The sequence below is a fragment of the Panthera leo genome, chromosome A3 (genome assembly GCF_018350215.1).
Source record: "Panthera leo isolate Ple1 chromosome A3, P.leo_Ple1_pat1.1, whole genome shotgun sequence".
Lineage (NCBI taxonomy): Eukaryota > Metazoa > Chordata > Mammalia > Carnivora > Felidae > Panthera > Panthera leo.
In genome coordinates, this window is record NC_056681.1 from 67473982 (window position 1) to 67497345 (window position 23364).

General features: G+C 34.3%; 1 protein-coding gene across 2 annotated transcripts in view; it reads left to right on the forward strand.

Annotated features, from left to right (window-relative positions):
* FOXN2 (forkhead box N2) overlaps positions 1-19071 on the forward strand; it is a 65967-nt gene extending 46896 nt beyond the window's left edge. For both annotated transcript variants that reach the window (XM_042932217.1, XM_042932218.1), the window contains exons 3-6: positions 1485-1609; positions 4051-4115; positions 11718-11786; positions 14587-19071. In XM_042932217.1, coding sequence (XP_042788151.1) covers positions 1485-1609; positions 4051-4115; positions 11718-11786; positions 14587-15110 — 783 coding nt within the window. In that variant the 3' untranslated portion in view covers positions 15111-19071. The remainder of the gene's footprint in view (positions 1-1484; positions 1610-4050; positions 4116-11717; positions 11787-14586) is intronic.
* Positions 19072-23364: the final 4293 nt, after the last annotated feature.

Here is a 23364-nt window from a genome sequence, read left to right on the forward strand (position 1 = left end):
ACAGAACACAAGCTTCCTCAAATATTACCTGAGAGAAGGAAGTTCTGTATTGGATAATTTTAGGAAACCATATAAAACTGGCTTAATGACAGAAATATTTAGATCCCTTAACCTGCTAATATGTAGTGTGACCTTCTAAGAAGGAGAGAAGTAAAATATGCAGTATTTTTCAAACCTATTTGAAGGAATTATCCCATAGCCTAGCCTTTTCTCTGTATGTTAGATAATATTAGTGAGATTTTTCAGGTATCAGGTCCACCTACCTTCCTGTAAGCTGGTCCTTCACATGGGGCCAACTGTGGATCACTCAAGCCCTTCCTTCAGGCAGCTCCCATTTGAAATTTAGCAGGCACTTTTGTTTATGGTTTCTTCAGTTTCTAGTAATCATACAAATTACATAATTTTTAGATTCTGTTGATTATTTCAGTGGCATCTGGGTTCATATGTTCATTGCCATATTATCTAAAAGTCCCTCAAAGGTTGTAACTTAAATCCTCTAAGGGCTAATAATGCTTCCTTCCTCTTCATTATCTTTTATAGGAGTCTTTTCCATACCTCAGTTGTTGATTTGCCACCCTGAGGCTTCTACTGTGCTTTTCATTAAATCATTTGCATTTTAAATTTAAATTTTACTTTATTTTTTTATGTTTATTTTTGAGAAAGAGAAAAAGACAGAGTGCGAGCAAGGGAGGGGCAGAGAGAGAGGGAGACACAGAATCCAGGCTCCAGGCTCTGAGCTGCCAGCACAGAGCCTGACATGGGGCTCAAACTCACTCAAACTCATGAGCTCATGACCTGAGCTGAAGTCAGATGCTTAACCGACTGAGCCACCCAGGCGCCCCTAAATTTTACTTTAAATGCTAACTTAAATATTACTGTTAATACCATTAAAAATGAGAATTATTTTTTGATGTATCATTTGATATACTTCTTATTACTTTTGGGGAAATGATGCTGCATAGAAAGCTTAATTTTTCCTTTTCTTTCTGTTTTTCCTATAATGGCTTCCATTTGTTACATCTTAGCATGTGGAGGACCACATTGTATAGTCCTTCGTGCTCTTCACTGTACTTCTTGGGGTTGTACCATTCTCACAGACAATGAAGTGATTGGCATGTCCTGTGGCTCTCTGTGCCAGGCACTGTGTACTGCCCCTTATGCATAATTTAATCCATAACAGTCCTATAAAGTAGGTCGTGTTATCATCCCTACCTTCCAAATGAAGGAATGGAGAGTGTCTTGGAGAGATGGGAGTTGGTTAACTTTCCTAAGGTCACGTAGCAGGTAAATGGCAGAGCTGGAGATCTGCCTCTAGGGCTTTTAATCACACAATGCATTTATAGCAAGCTTATTTCAACCTTTGCATTCTCCTCAAAAGGTACTGTAGGGTTTTTTGCCCCCACACATTTAGTAAAAACATCCAGGCACTGATTGTGTAGGTCTTAAAGATTCCAGGTAAATAATTCTTGTGTATTTTATTTTAGGTTAATGGGAAAGGTTCCTTATGGTGTGTTGATCCAGAATATAAACCCAACCTTATGCAGGCACTGAAGAAGCAACCTTTTTCCTCAGCATTAACATTCTACACCCCTCCTGCATCTCCACAAAGGTACAGGATCTTCCATAAAGTGTCAATGGTGATTTATAAGATTTTATTGTGTGAGATACAAAAACTTAACAAAGTTGTAAGGTTTTCTGTGTGGTTTTTTTTTATTGTATGGAGACCAATATATGGGGTAAGACATTAGCCTAAGGCATTTTCACTTATATCTAACTTTTTGTTATTAGGAAATAGGATATTTGATAGGTAAGAACATAAATTCTGGAAAATACACCCTACTGGGTATGTAAAGAAAGTTATAATATGATTCTAGGTACAAAAGGTTTAAATTATTTTAATTGTCTGCAATACAAATGCATACTAAAGACAAGACAAATTAAAAGTATATACAAACTTTCTAAAGTAAGGTGATTTGTTTGTCACTGTAACAGTTTTATATGTATATTTATTTTTCTTTTCTATTTTAAGTTTGGTTTTCTTTCACACCACATTTAATATTTTGAAAATTATGTTCAGAGTCTCAAATTTTAAAATGTCTGACAAGCCGAATAATGCTTTGAGTTTTTTTATTCATTTCGTTTTTGCTGGTGAATATAATTGTAATGTATTTCCTTGGGTTTTGTTTTCAAACTCAGTGACTCCTATTGATCTTATAGCTTTCCCATTTAAGTCAAAGCTGAAAATGGTACCTCAAATCTGGTTTTGTTTCCTTTTCCTAAATAATCTGTTTTTTTTTAATTCTATTATGTACATTCATTTGAATTGAAAATGCCAGACTTTGTTACTTTTGAGGGTAGCCTAACAATGGTTAATTTCTTTTTTGGAAAATTTTAAAAGCTTTTTAATAAAAGACTAAATGGAAAATTTCAAATATATACAAAAGGAGGGAGAAAGTTACAATTAATCAGTATTTAATGCAATGTTTAATTTCTTGAACTATTATTAATTAACTTTTAGAGACCTTGTTGTACCCAAAATACAGAAAAAAATTAGTAAGGCTAAAGTTGCAATCAGTAATATATTTATATACTCATTGAGATTTTAAGTTTATTTACTATACTAGTAGATTAGAAGGATTATTGTCACAAGAATTATTGAGTAGTTTGTCTGTATGAAATGAAACCTAGAAAAGAAGTCACCAGAGTTTATAGCCTTGTTTGGAACTTGGTATCTTCTTTATTAGTTAATGTTGGTGCTTATTTGGGACTTAGTATCTTCTCTTTATTAGTTAATGTTGGTGCTTATGAGGTATACTAGTTAAAAAAATTAATTTGGAAACTAATGGTGAGTTCTGCTTTTGGTCATTTGTGTGTGTTATTTAGCTCTGCTTTTTTTTTTAATTAAAGATTAAATGAGAGAATTGACACTCTACCATCAAATATCCACTTTACTGTGCCTTTGATATGTTGCATTTTCATGTTTGTACTTTTTAGCTTTATCATATGTTTAGATGTTAAATAAAAATGATTTGTGGTTTAAAAACAAATACATAAATGACACCATAAAGATTCTAATTTTTTACTTTAAAACATTATCTTAATATTTTTAGAAACATTTTCTTTTTCATTGTTGGCAAAATGATGGTTCCATCTGATACGCCTTTGTTTAGCCCTTTCATGTCATAATTGGTGAGTTGAGGAAGACAATGAAATAAAGTGTATGTGAAACTGTGAGTAGAAAATACACTTATAATTTACTTAGCAAAACAGATATTTTTTTTGAGAGAGGGAGAGAGAGAGAGAGAGAGAGAGAGAGAGAGAGAGAAGCAGGCTACATGCAGAGTCTAATGAAGGGCTCAATCTCATAACAGTGAGATCTTGACCTGAGCCAAAATCAGGAGTTGGACACTTAACCAAGTGAGCCACCCAGGCACCCCAGCAAAACAGATTTTTTTATGCTATCACAAATTCCAAAGAACAGGAATAGTGTGTCCCCGAAATGCTTTAATTTTTGGAATTAAAAAAGCCCAAACTGCTGGTGTTTTTATGAATATAGCAAGATTAGTTTGATATTGATATTTATTAATAAAATCAGGAACCATACAGTTCTATTTACACATTGTTTTGATAAATGCTTTCATTTCTGTGGTAACACCTATATTAATAACATCAAACTTAAGCATCCAATACAAAACCAAATAGTAACTATTATGTATTATCTATTGTTACAGGCATTTTAAATGCATTATTATTATTTAATCATCACAGCAACCCTGTGTGGGAGGTTTAATTATTCCTATTTTACAGATGAAGAAACTAAGAAATTAATTATTTTGCCTAAGAACATCCAAATAGTTGTGATTTAATCTTGGATCTAATGCTCTTTCTGCTTTGGCAGACTCTTCCTAAACTGAATAGTATTAGCAAAGAAAACAAGGTAAAAATAGTTTGTGTTTTTTATTGTATAAATTAGTTGTATTTGTGACTAAGTTCTATAAAAAGTGAAATAAAGATTTTTATAAGCATATTTGTCTTATCTCTATTTTTCAGTGGCTCTTTATCACCTCACTTCTTAAGCTCTGTACTCAAGCAGAACCAGGTGCGAACCCTCAAAGGTATGTGAAAGAACATTATTTTAAATCCGAAAAACTCAGGTCAAAAATAAGGATTTTTTTTTTTTTTCTAACCATAAAAGTATATTATATGCTTGTTGTAGAAGATTTGGAAAATAAAAACACTTATAAAAAAGAAACTAAAACTTACTCTTTATTCTATTGTCAACATTTTGTTTTAATTACTTTGGTTCTTTGTTTGCCCTTATATATGAGTAGATATGTATGTATGCATGCACACACATACACACATACTTTTTCTCCAAATGCTAGGCTCATACTGTGTATACTGTTCTATTTCTCTTTTTTTCATTTCCTTTTATGTATATTTTTTCTTGAAAATAGGAAAATAGGATAAGCACTGAATGTTGTATGGAAACCAATTTGCCAATAAATTTCATATTAAAGGAAGGAAGGGAGGGAGGGAGGAAGGAAGGAAAATACAAAAATACTTTGCAGGGTGCCTGAGTGTCTCCATCAATTAAGTGTCTGACTTTGGATCAGGTCATGATCTCAAGGTCCGTGGGTTTGAATCCCCTGTTGGGCTCTGTGCTGACAGCTCAGAGCCTAGAGCCTGTTTCAGATCCTGTGTCTCCCTCTCTCTCTGCCTCTCCCCTCCTCCCTTTCTGTCTCTCTCTTTCTCTCTCAAAAAATAAGCATTTAAAAAAAAAAAGAAAATGTTTCTTAGTCATACTATCAGTATTTTCAGGTCTGTCTTAGACTTCAAAAGAGGTGGCCTTTGGCCTTCGGGCCCTTGGCCTTTGCACCCTATCTGGCCCACCACCTATTTTGGTATAACCTGTGAGTTTATATTTGTAAATAATTGAAAAATAATAAAAATAATATTTCAAGGCATATGAAAATTTGTCACAAGAGCAGAGTTAAATAGTTGCCACAGAGATCTCTGTATTGTATCCTTGGTTTTTCCTCTTTGCTGGCAAAACCTAAATTATTTATTTGATTACCCTTTACAGAAAAAGTTTGCCAACCCCTGGATTAGAATATAGTTCAAGATTTTTTGTTTATAGGTTAAATGGAAAGAACTTTAAGAAGGTAACAAGTTAACTTACAGAATTTTGTAGATGACTTTTTAAAAGTATATCAAAATTCTGAGGTAGTAGTTTTTTCCTCTACTCATAGTTAATATTATAAATTAGTGATGTATTAACATAAGGTTTTCTAGCATTGTTGCTTTGGGGCCTAGAGACATTTCTATGACATTCAAAAACAGAAATCCTCAAACCAAAAGCCCTTCTGTGTATCAGACACATTTTGGCTCTTTGGAACTACACTAAACCAAGCCTAGGAAGCAGTGTGAAGATGGTCTGTAAAAATAAGGAAGGGAAAGAGTATGAAAAAGCTCAAGAGAACTCTGCATGGAAGTTACATGTTTGCTTCAGATAATGTTCTGACTTAACATAAGGCAAGTATCTGTTTTCTCATTCCCTGCATGGACAAATGTGCTTTCTCTTTACATGTAGGCATTGCTAAAACTGCATCTTTTTATTATCTCAATAAGTTCTGACCTTTAGTCTTTCAAGCTCAGTTCATATGCAAATTTTGAGAACATTTTCTTTGTGAATTCTGGGTTTATTTAGAATCTCTTCTTGCTCTTATGCCATCCCATCCTAATTCTGCTTCTTCCTTTGGGGAGCAGACACTTCCACAATTTTCTCTTGCTAGTTTTAGCCAGTTTTTCATAACTGGAGCATAGGCACTTCTCTTTCATCTAACGACTTATACATATGGTTCATCATCTCTTCAGTGCTGCTAACAGCTTACTTCCCTCCATTTCTATACTGGTGAGTCTTAGGCCTGGTAATAATGGACTTGGTGGGAAGAGTGCTTGGTGTTCTAGGTTGAAACAAATTCAGGTCTGTCCTGGAATAGAATGTACAGTTCTTATGAGTTTTAAGAGGAAAACATAAGACCAAACAAAAACTTGAGAAAATCCATATATAAATCAGGTTGCTTTAGGGTAGTTTGATAGACTGTTGAGGAAATTTGCATTTTTTTCTATCTTGATATCATTTCTAGGGAAAAGTTTGAAAAAACACAGTGGTAAAGGGACTAAACATTCAACTGTTTATTCTATAAGTAATTGTGGAATTCCCACATGGTGCCAAGCAATGTATGGGTGCTTTGAGATATGCAGAGTTGAAAGAGACCCAGGCCCTGCTCTGAAAAACCATACAGTTTAATTGAAGAAGGTTGATAAGAATTATGCAGAGTACACTGGGACAAAAAGGAAGTGAGTGGCAAATTAAGCTTAGAGGTAGGTTAGGAAAGGCCTCTTAGAAAACAAAGTGTGGTGCTTGAGCCAGACCTGAAAAGTTGGGGGAATACTTGACCTTGTTGGAGGGTATCTGCTGGGAACCACAGGCTAATGAGTTTGGCTGAAGCCTAGGAGTATAAAAGAGGATTGGATAGCCTTGGTCCAGTAGCTGTAGATGTGATCACTTAGCATGGGCAAGGCAAATGAAGAAGTTTAAGCAAGCATCAGCCAAATCAAGAACTTACTTAGAGTAAGGAGTTTGAACTCCTTCCTATAATTATAACATTAGTTAGCACTGAGTTCCTTACTATGATGCTTTGAATGTGTCATCTCATTTAATCCTTCCAACTCTGAGGTATTGTTACTTCCTTTTACAAATACAGAGATTGAAGTTTGAAGAGAGTAAGTAACTTTCTCAAGGCCACACGACTAGTAAATGGCATACAAAGAACTCAGAAACTCTGATTTCAGAACCTGCACTCCTACCATATATGAGGTGCCTTAGTTGCTGCTGAAGGGCTTTAAAGAATCAGGCAACATTGTCAGTATTGTGTTTTGTAAAGATCACTTTGGTGTCATTGAGTTCCAGTATTAGAATCCAATATTATATTCATCTATCACTTCATAGAATCATCTTTACTAATAATTATATTATAGCTACCTTTAAAATATGTAAGAGCAACAGAAGAACTTATTTAGGCATAGGAATTTGAGAAACAGTCACTGTCATCCAGAGTAGGTGCAGTAGTTTGTTTAAAGTATCTCTTGCTCACCTTTCAATGACTGATTTTATGTGCCAATATTTATGTTTACAGGATTGTATAATGGGGCAGGAGACATAAGAATCTCATACTGAGATCTCAAAACCTTTTTTTCTCAGTATTTTGGTTTGGTGTGGGTTTGGAATAAATTCATCCACTTAAATATTGAGCACACTATGTACTAGGTACCAAGGATACATTAGTGAACAAAGACGACAAAAATGGAACTCACATTCTAGTTAGTAAGTTTTAGTATTTCTGCTTAAGCACTAGTATACTACAAGAAAATACAAACTTTAGGCAGTTAATGATGATATTATGGGCTAAGTGCAAATCTAAGGGCAAATTTAAGGTTGCAAATCAGCATAATTTGTATCTTAATAGAAATGAAAGTAAACCAGTGGCCCAAGCAGCTTAAAGTATCAGCAATTTATCAAAATTGCTCTCCTCTATTAAAGAATCACAAGAGACAACTTCTCTGGATGCTCTTTAAATATGTATATTAGTTTTGATAGAGGCAATAAGTCCTTATAGTTATTACTGAGCTTGTAAACATTTAAATTCTGCCTCTTTTGTTCTCATAGCATTCCTTAAGCAAATGAATTGAGAATCAGATAACAGAAATGTGTTAGTCTGTTAGAACAGAAATGTATTATAACCCTCACTTTGGGGCATGTTGGTGGCTCAGTCGGTTAAGCGTCCGACTCTTGGTTTCAGCTCAGGTCATGATCTCCTGGTTCATGAGTTTGAGCACCACGTTGGGCTCTGCACTCGCGGTGTGGAGTCTGCTTGGGATTCTCTCTCTCCCTCTCTCTCAAAAACCCTCACTTTCACATAGCTGAACCTAGTGTCTTTTAATTTTTTTCTGAATGATCGTTCATAATTTCCCAGCATCAAACCTAATGAAATATAAGCCAGGACATACAAATTAACACTTACGATGGAAATTTATTTGAACCAGTTGTTAAATCAGTAGCAGGTTTTGAACTCCAGTCAGAACTATGAAGGAAAAAAGAAATAATAAGACTTTGAACTAAGTTTTTGTTGTTTTTTTTTTTTAATCACTATTTGGATAGCTCTCATGACTAATGACAAATGACTTTCAACTAGAAGTTAATTATTTGCTTAATCTAAATAGTGCCAGAAAATATAAACAAAAGACCTTATAGGAGCACCAGATTTTTATTCTTTATGAACTGGACATGTTAGATAACCTAGCTAATAGTATGTTTTTTAAAAACACAGAGCTACCTTTTAAATAGTGTGAAGTATTGTCGGTGAAAAAGTAACATTGTGAAGTGTTTTTAATTGTGACAATAAGTAAGTCTTCAGTTTAATGTTAATAGCAAAACAGATTGGGTACTCCAAGTTAAAATTGTAAAGTTTTTGTAAAATTTGTAAAGTGTTTTTGTTGTTTTTGTTCCAAGAATGTACCTTGGACAAATCATTGATAATCAGGTATTCTTGATTACTGAGTGTTTTGGGTCATTTCTCTTGCAGTTAGACTTTTTTTTCCAGAATTAATTGGCAAGGCATTATGGTAAGCACACTTACAAATGTTCTAAACCAAGCAAATCAGATACAGATAAAATCCTTTTGCAAAGAAGTTTTTGGTTTCATAAAGTTAATTTCATGTGGGAGAGTTCAAATTAATTTGGCTGTAATTTATACAAGAAATAAATGTATTTAAGGAACACATTTCCTGTCCTACTGTACAGAAATAATACCTAGTTTTGTTATCATTTTTAAATATTTGGAAACTGAGAAAAGAAATGTGGTGTTAATGCAATTTTCTTATGTTGTCAGGATAAGCCTCATCAATTTTCTTTATTTTAGGTATTATATTTCAGAAATATGACTCCTTGAATTCTAATGGAAGTTTACTATGGGAGATTAAGCTAGAGATACACTAATTTTTTTTGATAAGATTTTACAGGTAGTTCATTTTATAAGATTATAAATGTCCTGAAATTGTTTCCTCATCATAATGTATTTCAGTGCTAGATTCTCCCTCACCACCACCTCCCCCTTCCCCGCCTCTTTTTAATAAAATTGGAAATGAGATAGACCTTTTTTTTATTAAAAGAAAAATTATTTCATGTAGCAGGAATCTCTCTGTAGGGCTTTTGCATAGTGCCATTCAAGATGTGCCCTGCCCAAGGACATCTGGCTGAGACAGTAAGTGGGGTCTGAAATTCAACCCACACTCCAGTCTTCAAGCTGTGTGCCTTCATACAGGGAAGCATTCACCTGGAGGCAGAGTTGCTTTTTTCCAGTTCACACAGAGATACAATATGGGCTAGAGTCTGCACTTTTTTTTCTTCAGGGACATGTTAGAATACTGAGCTCTATCAAATTGTAGTCAGGTCTCATTTTAAGAGACGAGAATTGAGAGATCTTTGTTTTGCTATCCTTTTGGCTATGATATGGGAATTACTGATTAAAATTTTTTTTTACTTAGTGTTTTTTCTGTCTTGAAATACTCTTCCCTCAGATATCTAAATGGCTTCTTTTTCTCATCTCCCGGAGATCTTTGCTCAACTGTTGCCTCTTGTTGAGACCTTCTCTAACCTCTGTTTTTAAAATTGCAACCACCTTTCTCAACACTCTCTATCTCCCTTTCCTCTTAATTTTTCTCCCTAGTGTTTATCACCTTGTGACATACTGTGTTTTAATTATTCCTTTGTGTTCTGAGAGGTTAGGGATTTTCCTGTTTTGTTTTTTTGCTGTGTTCCCACAACCTGGAATGATGTCTGGCTCATAACAGGGCACTCAACTTATTGAGTGAGTAACAGAATAGAGAATTTCCAGTATCTTCTGTAAATTTCTGCAGAATCCTACTCTAGTCATGGATACTTAGTAAGTATTAAGGATTGATGATAGAGTACAGATTGAAGGCCTGGATTCTAGAAATAGACTATTGAGGTTCGTCCCATCTTTGTCATTCCTAGAACCCCTCTGTGTCTTTTTCTTTTTTCTTTTTTTCTTCATTTTTAAGATGGAAATATACTAATAGTGCCCACATTATAAAGTTGGGAGAATGAGATGAGTTACTAATGCCTAGAGCATGCTAAGCCCATTGATATCGTTAGTTAGTAATTTGGTGGTAGGTAGTAGCTTAATCTAAAGAAAGGAGGATAAAGAGGTCTTATACTTTATTATTTACACATTTATCAAGGACCTACTATTGTTACAGGCATTGTGGAACATGGAGGGTAAGATGGGTTCCTACCTTAAGCTGGCAGTCTAACTGGGGAGGCGTTCATATAGAGACTTGTGTTTCACAAAGTCACAGTTTATTCAAGGGGAAAGAACTACAGTATTGTGTGCTCCCTTGTAACAACCATCTTCTGATTTACCTAAGTCTGTTTGGTAAAGTCCATAACAATAACCTTTTCTGCCTTCACTAAGTTTATAGTCAGGTTGGGGAGAAGACAAGTCAATACCTTTATGACCTTATTATCTAGAATAACTCTATAATTAGATATTACAAATAAAATGGAAAACTTTGGGTTAACAAAAGTTTTCTGACTTTGAGGTAGAAATGGGAAGTTTCAAATCCAAATCTTATTTTAAACATCCTTTATAATTTAAAATTTCTAAATATTTTCTAACTTTTTCTTCATGTTTAGATTGTATCATTTCACTTTTCTTTAATTATAGTTATTCAGAATAATAGATCACCAAGATGGAGAGGAACTTTCAGTAGAAAAGTAGATATGAGAGCATAATGACTTTATCTGGAGTAGACCTGCTGATTTTCTCAACCTTTTAAAGCCTATTTTTCTTATGGAATATCTATAATTATTTTTGCCCTCATATGTATTATACAAATCTATAGTACTTGTAGGCTCATATATAATGATTAAAAACATTACTAATACTTTTGTGCCAGCAATAATTATTCATTTAGCATTTGTAGATTCACATGATCCAGACTGACCAAGTACATATACTTTTAACTCCTGTAACTAGCATGCAATTAATGCAGTACTTCATAACTGCACATATGCACAGGTAAGGATATTTTTTAAAGGCTAAAAAGTAATGTCTTTGTGTACATTTTCGGTTAATTACAGTTGACCTTTGAACAATGTGGAGATTAGGGGTGCTGACCTCTGCCTCCTTCCTCAATGCAGTTGAAAATCCATGTATAACTTGATTTCCTAAAAATTTAACTACTAATAGTCTACTGTTGACTGGAAGCCTTACTGATAACATAAACAGTTGATGAACACGTATTTTGTGTGTTATGAGTTATTACTGTCTTATAGTAAAGTAAGCTAGAGGAAAGAAAAAGTTATTAAAATCATAAAGAATTTTATGATCTCTAGTACCTTGCATTTGTCCTTCATTCAATACTGTTCATAAAACTGTTCATAATTTTAAGTGAACAAAAACAAATTGCAGAATAATGTGTCTCATTTTGTTTATTGTGTATGTGTATGTGTGTGTGTATTTAAGCAAAAGAATATGCACCACATCTGAATTTTGGTTACCTTTGCAAATACTTAAAATAGCTTCTCTTTTATAAAGAACATTAATATTGTTACTGGTTTCCTTTTTCAGAATCTGATATTGATGCTGCCACTGCAATGATGCTTTTAAATACTTCTATAGAACAAGGAATTTTAGAATGTAAGCAAACCTGTTTTTCTTCTTAAAATACATTTTTGTGAGTGCTTTTTCAAATGTAATTTAGAATGCAAAGTATTTAAATGTTATAGGCAAAATTGTTTTTTTCCAACTAAATTATGTTTTCATCTGAATTACTTTGTCTTATCATATTTTAATTTATGTGAGCAAATTATGAGATTGAGTTTTATATTGTGATAGATCTTTTTTACATGGACCAAGAAATGAAGAAATTAACAGCATGTATAAAAATTAAACTTGAGGATTTAAAAGTAAAAATGAAAGCCATAGATAAGAAAATATAGGAAGGTATATTTATAACCTAGAAATAGGAAAACCCTTGAGATACAAGTGCAAAATCCATAAAAGAAAATGTGAGTAAATTTAACTAAATGTCAAAATTTTGAATGGGGCTCCTGGGTGGCTCAGTCAGTTAAGCAGACAACTTTGGCTCAGGTCATGATCTCGCGGTCCATGAGTTCGAGCCCCGCGTCAGGCTCTGTGCTGACAGCTTGGAGCCTGGAGCCTGCTTTGCATTCTGTGACTCCCTCTCTAGCCCTCCCCTGTTTACGCTCTGTCTCTCTCTGTCTTTCAAAAATGAATAAATGTTAAAAAAAAAAAAAATTAAAAAAAAAAATTGAAGTTCTGACAACAAAAGATACCTGTAAGAAAAGTCACCCAAGCAAAACACTGAGAGAACATTTTTTTTTACTATGTATATAACAAAGGGTTAATATTGAGTATATGTATATAAAAGGATTCTACAAGTAAGAAGTAAAAAACCCAACAGAAAAGCCAAGAAAATAATATGAATTAGGTAAGTCTCAAAGAAGGAAATAAAGTGGACAATACACATTTGAAAAGATAAGCAACTTGTCTAAAAGTCAGGGAAATGCAAAATGCAACAATATTGGTATACTACTTTCTTGTCCATGATAATATCAGGTGTTAATTGTAGGAACTGGATATTGTCACACACTGTAGGATGTAAATTCATAAAACCATTTTAGAGGACAGTTTGAAAATACCAATCACAAATGCCAATCAAAACCACAGTGAGATCTCATACCAGAATGTCTAGTACCAAAAAGATAAGAACTAACAAGTATTGATGAGAATGTAGAGAAAAGGGAACCTACTGTTGGTGGGAATGCAAATTGGTACAGCCACTATGGAAAACGGTATGGAGGTTCCTCAAAGACCTAAAAATAGGGGTGCCTAGGTGGCCCAGTTGGCTGAGCGTTCTACTCTTGATTTCAGCTAAGGTCATGATCATGCAGTTCCTGAGATTGAGCCCTGCGTCGGACTCTGTGCTGACTGTGTAGAGCCTGCCTTGGATTCTCTCTCTCTGTCCCTTCCCTGGTCTCTCTTGGTCTCTCAAAATAAATAAATAAACACTAAAAAAAACCAAAAAAACTAAAACCATACTATCCAGTAATTCCACTTCTGGATATTTACCCAAAGAAAACAAAAATGCTAATTCTAAAAGATATGTGCATCCCTGTGTTTATTGTAGCATTATTTTCATAGCCAAAATAAGGAAGCAACTTGTGTCCATCAATACAAGAATGGATAAAGATGTGATAGATATATACAATGAAATGTTACCCACCTATAAAAAAGAATGAAATCTTGCCATTCTTGACAACCTAAAGGAACCTAGAGGGCTTTATGTTAAGTGAAATAAGCCAGACAGAAAGACAGATTCCATATGATTTCACTTATATGTGGAATCTAAAAAACAAACAAGTGAACAAACAAAAAACAAACACACTTATAAATACAGAGAACAAACCGGTGGTTGCCAGAGAGAAGGAGGGTGGGGGGATGGATGAAATTAATTGAGGGAGTTAAGAAGTTTCAAATTTCCAGTTATAAAATAAATAAGAGAGGAGTGAAAAGTACAGCATAGAGAATATAGTCAATAATGTATTAACTTTCTATAGGTGACTACACTTATAGTGAGCATTATGGAATGTATAGAATTGTCAAATCACTATGTTGTACTCCTAAAACTAATATTGTGTGTCAACTATAATACTTCAATTAAAAAAATACTAATAATAACTTGAAATGCGTGTATTCTCTTACTTAACAGTTCTGTTTCTTAGTATCCTAGAAAAATATTTGCATATGTGTAAGAAAAAGCATCAGAAGGATTTTCATTGCAGTTCTTCATAGTGGTGAAAAATTGGGAAAACCTAAATATCAAGGAAATGGTTAGCTAAACAGTGTGATACATTCTTATTGAGACATTCTGTACAAGCAGCTCAAAATAATTATATTTTTGATGGAAAGGTCAAGACATTTCATTAAGTGATTTTAAAATGTTTCAAATTAGGGGCACCTGGGTGGCTCAGTCGGTTAAACATCTGACTTCGTCTCAGGTCATGATCTCCCAGTTCATGAGTTCGAGCCCCGCATTGGGCTCTGTGCTGACAGCTCAGAGCCTGGAGCCTGCTTCTGAATCTGCATCTGTCTCTCTCTCTCTCTCTCTCTCTCTCTCTCTCTGTGTGTGTGTGTGTGTGTGTGTGTGTGTGTGTGTTCCCCACCCCGCTCATGCTCTTGCTCTCGCTCTATCAAAAATAAATAAACATTAAAAAATTGTATAAAATAAAATGTTTCAACTTAATACCTACAGGATGATATGGTCTGCATAAAAAAAGAAACAAGCAAACAAAAACCTATAAAACATTACTAACTTAAAGCACTTACTATTCAGGAATGGTACAGTAGTTTAAATGGCCTGTTCTTGCAATCAAATGCATTTGACCTATATCGATAGATGTTTTCTTTACAACAGGTGAGAAGCCTCTTCCTCTTAAAACAGCAATGCAAAAAAAGAGGAATTACAGCAATGCATTCGGTCATCCCAGTACTGTGCGACTGCAAGAGAGTCACTCTTTAGCCACGAGCATTGATCCAAAAGAAGACCACAATTACAGTGCAAGTAGCATGGCAGCACAGCGCTGTGCATCCAGGTCTAGCGTGTCTTCTCTGTCCTCTGTGGATGAGTCATATGAATTTATCCCAAAGAGTAGCCATGTGGGAAGTGATGGCAGTGAAGGATTTCACAGTGAAGAAGATACAGATGTTGATTATGAAGATGATCCTCTTGGAGACAGTGGCTATGCGTCACAGGCTTGTGCTGATACCTCTGATAAAGGGCAGCCAGGCAAAAAGATGCGTAAACAGTTATGTCAAGAAATTGATGAGGAGCTCAAAGAGGCAGCTGGATCTCTGCTCCACCTTGCTGGAATTCGTACCTGTCTGGGTTCCCTAATAAGTACTGCAAAGACACAAAATCAAAAGCAGCGGAGAAAATAGAAATACTTATTAGTGTGAAATTATTTTAAAGTGTGGCAATACTCTTCTACTTAATTCTTTATAAGGGATATCAAAGCCATAATGGACTTCTTTTGTTTGAGGGTTGGGAGGGGTGCTAATTGTTTATTTCAAAATGTTTGTTTTAATTTCTATTAAATAATTGCTGTCAGGAACATGCCCAATCATAGATACGATGCCAAGTCCTAAAAGCATAATTTTTGTGATAAGTGTCTCCAAGATTTGGAAATTTTTGTATAAGAAAATCCACAACCTCTGTCTTAAAACTTGAAGGAAAAATCTTTTATTTTGTTAATATGTTAAAGTGGGAGAATTGGCAACTCTGTGACTTTTTTTCATTTTCTTTTCCAATCTGTAATTAACTGTAGTTGCTGATCCAGCTAAAATTTTTGCTGATGTCTTTCTCATGTACTTCTCTCTGGACACATGCAGTCCAGTAGAATGAGATTTGGAATTTTTTTTTTGGTCTTAATTTTGGTTTTTAATTACTTTTTGTTGAAGCATGGACAAAGTTGAGTATAAATTGGAAAAGGTCCTAGATGTCTAGAAGGTTCCTTTTGTTTACATAGGCAGAAAGTACAGCAAAGAGTTCTGAGATTTAGAAAAGGCAGGTTTGTGGCATAATTTCATCTAAGAACACTCCAATTCCTATTACAGTGTTATCTTTGATTTCTTTTTTTTACCTCTCAAATATTGCATAACATTTATTGGGGCCTTTTGTTTGTTCCCAAAGTGCTTTGTAACCATTGTTTGAATTTTAGCCACTAGCTATATTTGTTGAGTAGAAACAATCCAATGAGAGGATATAGCCATAAAGTGTGTTATGGAGTTAACACTCATTTTGACACACTTTTTGCAATAAGAGTATCTTTTATTTGCTTGTTAAGTGGAGTGCATTCTGAGAATTTTGTAGTAGGAATGGAGTGTAATCTAATATAAACATTTTGAATAGTTACTACATATGTCGTCATAAATAAAGGTAGTAGATCCTTTAGGAAAAAACTTCTCTCCAGGGTTTGTATGAATTAAATTTGTATGTATTCGTAATTGAAATTGAAAGGATTTAACAAAACTGTAGAGACAGTGTACATTCAGGGGTTTTAAAATTTATACAAAATTAATCTTATACAGTACATCTTTTGGGGGAGACCGTATAATACATATTATGTGCCATTTATTCCATGCTAAAAGATTTTATATTGTTGTTCCAAATGTGCATTGACTAAGGCATTTTAAGTATTTGATCAAATCTGCTTCTACAAGACATTTTTTTCATATCATTTTTATAGTTTATATATTATTTAGAAAGAACACAAGATACTAATAAAACTAAACTTTATTATATATATTTTTTTACAGTGGTGGAAGCAACTTTCCAAAAGTTCAGTTTATCTCATGATACATACATTCTGTTTTATAACAATGACCTTGTTTTCACTTTCTGATAATTTCATATACATGTACACACACACACACACACACACACACATACATACGTACACAGATAGGCTCATGATTTGGGATGGTTACTTTCAGCTATTTCTATGACTAAAGCATTTTCTTGGATTTGCGTGTGTGTGTGTGTGTGTGTGTGTGTGTGTTTTAAGAGACAAATATTTTTATTTTAACTTGTAAGTTTTATTTGGGCAAAACTGTCAAATGAGAAGCCTAATGAAAACATCTTTTTCAGTCGGCAAAACTTTAAGCCAGGGATAACAACATTACTATTGTCTGTCCTGTTTCCATGTTAATTGTAATTGAACCTGGATAGCCACATTAATAGAATTGGTGCTGTTGAAATACAGTAATTTTTTAATTTGTTGATAACAAAAAATAGTCCTCAAGTATGCAGGATGAGATATTTGCAGTTTTTGTTCTTCATATATGTCACATCTACAGAAAATGGCTAATTCAAGTTACCATCTTTTACTGTAGACAATGAATATAACACACAAAAAATGCTTTACACAGTATAAATAGTACACAGATTATCAATATCATTCTAACAATATCTTGAAACTGTTCTGCATAGACCTTAGTAACAGTGTTTCAGTGATCTGGTTCCAGTTTATTGTGTCCTACTGAAATTCTGTACCACAGATAATCTCTCTGGTTCCTGTCCATTTGTAATTACTCTTGGAAAGCAGAGGAAAATGATCTAAGGAGGGGGAGAGTTGAGTTGTCCCTACTTTAAGAGGGATCTTCGGAATTATTTTGGCTTAATATAAATAACAGTAATACTTTAAACTTGATTTTCTCTCCCTCTTCATGTGCTCTTCCTGCAAATTTAAAAGTTAAATTTAACTTCACTAGCAAGGACAATAAACACTTTTGTACTACGAGTGAATAGGAAGAAGTCACACAATATTTTACACTTAATTCTTAAACAGAATTCATTGCATCACTCCATTTGCTGATTTACCAAGACAGTTATTTTAAAGAGAAAGTACCTTTTTAATTATGGTTCTCCCATTATTACTTTCATAGGTATTATGATCCCATTCCTCAGATGTGTTGAGATAAAAACATGGCTAATCACCACCCAATTAAAGAAAATAATTTCCAGTCCTATGTACTAGAAATTATATTTCTAATATATTCATAAGAAATTTTACTGTAATAGCAAAAATTTGGCAATTTCAGAGAGATTATATATGTTCCAGCATACTTTAAGACTGTGAATTAAGCTAACATTATTTGCCTTATATTGATATAAATTGTTACAACCAATTCCCATTTATAATAGATTTCTAGTAAAAGTTTTGACTCAGCACAATTAATCTTCATCCTTCACATCCCAAATAGAATCAGTGTTTCTTGAATATAGATTTTTGAAATTTATTTGTGCAATATATTATTAAATTCATTAATATTTTATTTTACCTTTCAGATTCAGAGAAAGAAAACATTACTTGTATTCATGGAAAGAATTATTGGTGGATCATCTCCTTGTTCCACCTTTGAGTCTTTCCTTTCCTCCCTATAGCCAGCATGACTTCTCTTAACTTAGATCCCCTTGTATATAATAAGGTTTAGAATATAAATTTTCTTCTGCTACTTTCTGAGGCATTATGTAAAGGGTTCATAGGAGGCGGTCAGTTAAATATATGTTAGGACGAATTCAAAGCTAGAGAAAGTGTTAAGGAGGGAATGTGTGTGTCTTGGTAGATCAGGAGGCCTTTCCCAGCAATTTAAGCAACAGATGTGAATACTTCACAAAGCTGTAAAGACTTTTGTCTTAAATACTACAGTAAGTTAACAACCTTTTGTGAAGACTATAGCATTTAATTCAGAAACTTTGAGGCTTTCTGGTTTACATATACTTTATAGTTTATTTTGTTGTTGTTGTTAGTTCAAAATGTGTAAGCTTTGATTTAAACAAAGTTTACTTCACTGTGTTAATGATGTACTCAAAATATTTATTGAAAGACAAATTTAGAGTATTTTAATGTTCTACCTGCCATCTTTTTCTTAAAGCACATTTTTTTTTGCATTTAACTGCCAGTGCCATTATCAAATTTGTTTTTAAAATTGTTGTACATTTCTTATTAAACTAAGTGCTTAATTTTAAAGTATTATGTTGCCATCCTATAGTGTATAAAAATGTATAATTGCCAATTCAGTGTAACTATTATTTATTTTTCAATGAAAGTATAAGAATGCTTTCTCATTCAAGAAATTTGAGTTATTGAACTGATTTCCTTATCCTCTTTTCTAATGTAGCATAAAAACTGCCCTGAGTTTGAGTTATAACTGCCAGTAGATGACCAGTCACAAATGAACCACTTCTCAGTTGCCAGTCTTTGCTCATATTAAAAGCAACTTAACAGATGTTTAGTTTTTGTATCTAATCTCTGGTTATTAAAATGTTTATAAAGTTTATTTTTACCAAAGAGATGCAATTCATTATGATAAAGTATTGCAGAATAAACCTTGTTTTATAACATTTTTGCTTTCTCTGTTCTTTAGGGGTGGGTAGTGTAGTTGTAAGTGGTCATACTTCTGCATACACACACCCTTTCCATTTTGGTGTTATAAAGTTGAAGGTCATACAAATGAAAAATAAAATTTCAAATTCAGAATTTTTAAGTCTTTTTTTTTTTTCTAGTGTTACAGGCCATCTTAATCATTTTGAAAGCTAAAATAGTGTTAATTAAATTATTCCCTCCCTGGGGTGCCTGGGTGGTTCAGTCAGTTTAGGTTAAGCACCTGACACTTGATTTCAGCTCAGATCATGATCTCAAGGTTTGTGAGATAGAGCCCTTAGCTCAGACCCTGCTTTGGATTCTCTCTCTACCCCTCCCCCACTCTGGCACATACACATAGTCTCTCAAAAATAAATAAACTTAAAAAAAATTATTCACTTCCTGAAATTGAACTTCTTTTCCTATACATATGCATAGGTATGAGATAGTTTGAAAAATAGGAAAAATTGAGTAGAATGTGAAATTATTAAGATTATTTCTAAATCCAGTAGTGTTATGGAGTGCCTGGGTGGCTCATTCAGTTAAGCATCCGACTTCGGCTCAGATCACGATCTCACAGTTTGTGAGGTCAAGCCCTGCATCAGGCTCTCTGCTGTCTGCTCTGTCTCCCTCTCTCAGCCACTTCCCCACTCTCTCTCTCTCAAAACTAACTAAAACATTAAAAAATACATAAATACAGTAGTGTTACTTCAACAATACCCAGTAATGCCATGTGTTTAAAAATTGGGCATCCATTATAAAATGAAGCAATCTACAACCAACATCTTAATTTTAATCCCCCTAACCCCTGCTTCCCTTTGAAGTTCTGTGCTAGTAATTTAAATGGTATTATCTATGTAGAGTTTTTTATTTAAAATGAGTTGAGACAGCCATATTGATTTTAAACTACCATGATCTCTAAGCCCTCCCTCCTTTCAAAGCATCTCTGATACACAAAATCACTTACAAAGCATAGCCATTTGGGAGCCAAGTATTTGTTCCCTAAGACCTTTATTCTCACTGTTGCATTAATCTTTGAGCTCATAGTAGTTCTTAAGGGGGAAGGGATATTTACACACCATTTTTAGAAAAATAACTTCCTAAAATATGGGTTAAAACACATTTAGTCTTTTCCTCAAGAACTTCGGGACATACTAATTTTTTAATTGGAAATAGAGGTTGCAAAAGTTGTGCAAAAACTTAGATGTGAAACTGTTGAAAATCTTTAAGAATGAAAATAATTATTAATCTTAGTAATAGCGTTATTCATGAATTTTTTAAAAGTATATTTATTTTGAGAAAGAGTGCACGTGTATGCACAGGTGAGTGGGGGAAGGGCAGAGAGAGATGGAGAGAATCCCAAGCAGGCTCCTCCCTGTCAGCCTCTTAGAGCCCAGCATGAGGCTTGATCTCACAAATTGATCATGATCTGAGCCAAAATCAAAAGTTGGGCTCTTAACCAACTGAGCTACCCAGGTGTACCTGCTTCATGAAATTTTAAATAGACGACTGTTTAGAAGCTGTCACCTGAAAATTAAAATAGCCATGTGCTGCACAGAGAATGTAACACTTGTGTTTAAGAATAGCTTGTGTTCCAAAAGTTTGTTTACAAATATATTCTTGGAAAAGTAGAGGTGTTTTTAAGTGAACTGCAGGCAAGTTATGAAGGCTTATTTACTTCATAATGTAATGGATAAACAACAATCCCTTCTTAACAAAGTGATTCTTACACAAAATGTTTGTGTAAGTGGATTTACTTCCATTATAGATATTCCACAACCTTGAGATTTAGGCTCAAGTAAATACTTATAAATCAATCTAGTGGAGAAATTTTAATAAAAATGGAAACTAGGAATTGGACAGAAAGGAGATATTGTAGAGAATATTAACTTAAGGAAGATGTTAGAACCCAAAGCAAAATTGTTGCCTAATGGTTGAGAATTCTTAAGTAGAGACTGCAGCCAGCATAAAGTACTCTGCTCTGCAGTTTAGCTAAATGTATATGATAATCTTGTATATCAGGAAAGGAACTGAAAAAAAAAAAAACTCCACTTAGATTTATCAGTGCATTAATCCTGAGCACTGAGCTTTAAGTGTTGGATATACAATACGCACTAAGAAAGAAAAACAGATAATCCCTCTCAAAAATGTGAATGCAATTGTGAATTGAGATAATTGCCATGAAAGAAAAGGCTAGGGGGCTATGAAAACAATATTTAATCTGGTGTTTTAGGGGAGGCTACTCTGAAGAACGTGATTTAAGCTGAGATCTGAAAGAAACAGGTATTGGGACTGAAAGCATAGCATATTGTTCTCGGCAAGGGCAACAGCAGTCACAAATCCCTGTGATAGAAAACATGAAATTTTGGGTGAACTAAAAGGCTTGTGTGGCTACAAAGCAAAACAGTTGGTGCCAGGTCTTGCAAAGCCATGTATGTCAAGGATTTGGGCTTTTAACAATCGTAGGGAAGGGGTGCCTGGGTGGCTCAGTCAGCTCAGGTCATTAACTCAGGGGGTTCGTGAGTTTGAGTCCAGCATCCAGCTCACTGCTGTCAGCGCAGAGCCCTCTTTGGATCCTCTGCCTCCCTCTCTCCACCCCTGCCCCACTCATGCGCGCGCACTCTCTTTCTCTCTCTGTCTCTCATTCTCTTTTTCTCAAAAATAAGTAAACATTAAAAAAAAAAAAAAAAAAAAAGACCTAAGGGAAGTCATTAAGGGTGTAGACCCTTTAAGAAATTACCCTGATAGTTTGACTTGCAGCCATAATTGAGATACAGGTCCAGACTTAAGCTCTTCTGTAAGCAACTAGAAAACTGGACAAAATACATGAAACATTTTTTGACAAGACCAGTAAGAGTGATACATCTCTAGCCAGATTAACTAATGGGAAAAAAGGAGGACCCAAATCAGCAAAATCAGAAATGAAATGAGACATAAGGACAGATCCTATAGATAATAACAAAACAAAAACAAAAGAATATCTAAGAACTTTATGCCAGAAAATTCGCCAATTGAGATGAAATTTCAAAACTTAAATCAAGAAGAAGTAGAAATCTGAATAACTTTGTGCCTATGTGTAATTGAATTAATAACTATTAGTAATTAAAGCCTTACAACAAGATGCAATTCCAAAAGCACAACCTGTGAAAGAGAAAAACTGGTAAGTTGGACTTGGTTGAAATTAAAAATTTATGCTCTGTGAAGGTTACTATTAGGAGAATGGAAAGACAAGTCACAGCCTGGGAGAAAATATTTGCAAAACATATAAAGAACTGGTGTCAAAAATACATACAAAAAAAAAAAACTCTTAAAAATCAGTAATAAGAAAAAACCAATTTAAAAATGAGCAAAATATCCAGACACTTTATCAAAGAAGATAAACAGATGGCATATAAGCATATGCAAAGACTCTCAACATCATGTCATTAGGGAAACGGAAATTAGGACATTAAGATACCACTGCACACCTATGAAGATGGCTAAAATCCAAAACACTGGCACCACCAAATGCTGGCAAGAATGTGGAGCAAGTCTCACTCATTGCTGCTGGGAATGCAAAGTAGTGACACTATGGAAGAAAGGTTGGTGGTTTCTTACAAACTAAACATATTCTTATGTATGAGCCAGCAAGCATGCTCCTTGGTATTTACCCAAATGAGCTGAAAACACGTCCACACAAAAACCTGTGTGCAATTCTTATGCAAAACTTATTCATAATTATCAAAACTTAGAAGCAACCTAGAATTCCTTCAATATGTGAATGGATAAACTGTAGTATATCTCCATATATCTATATAAACAATAGTAATATCCATACAATGGAATATTATTCAGCTGTAAAAAGAAATGAGCTATTAACATTTCTCCAAAGAAGATATACAAATGGACAACAAGCACATGAAAAGGTGCTAAACATCACTAATTATTAGGTAAATTCGAATTAAAACCACAATGAGATACCACCTCACACTCATTAGTTAGGATGGTTACTATTTTAAAAAAATGGGCACCTGGGAGGTTCAGTCGGTTGAGCGGCTGACTCTTGATTTCGGCTCAGGTTATGATCTCACGGTCATGGGGTTGAGCCCTGCATCTGGCTCTGTGCTGAGTGTGGGGCCTGCTTAGGATTCTCTCTCTGTCAGTCAATCTCATTCTCTCTCTCTCTCTCTCTCTCTCTCTCTCTCTCTCTCCCCCTCTCCCTCTCCCTCTTCCCCTCTCCCCCTCCTTCTTCCTCTCCTCTCCCTTTCCCTCTCCCTTCTCCCCTCTCCTCA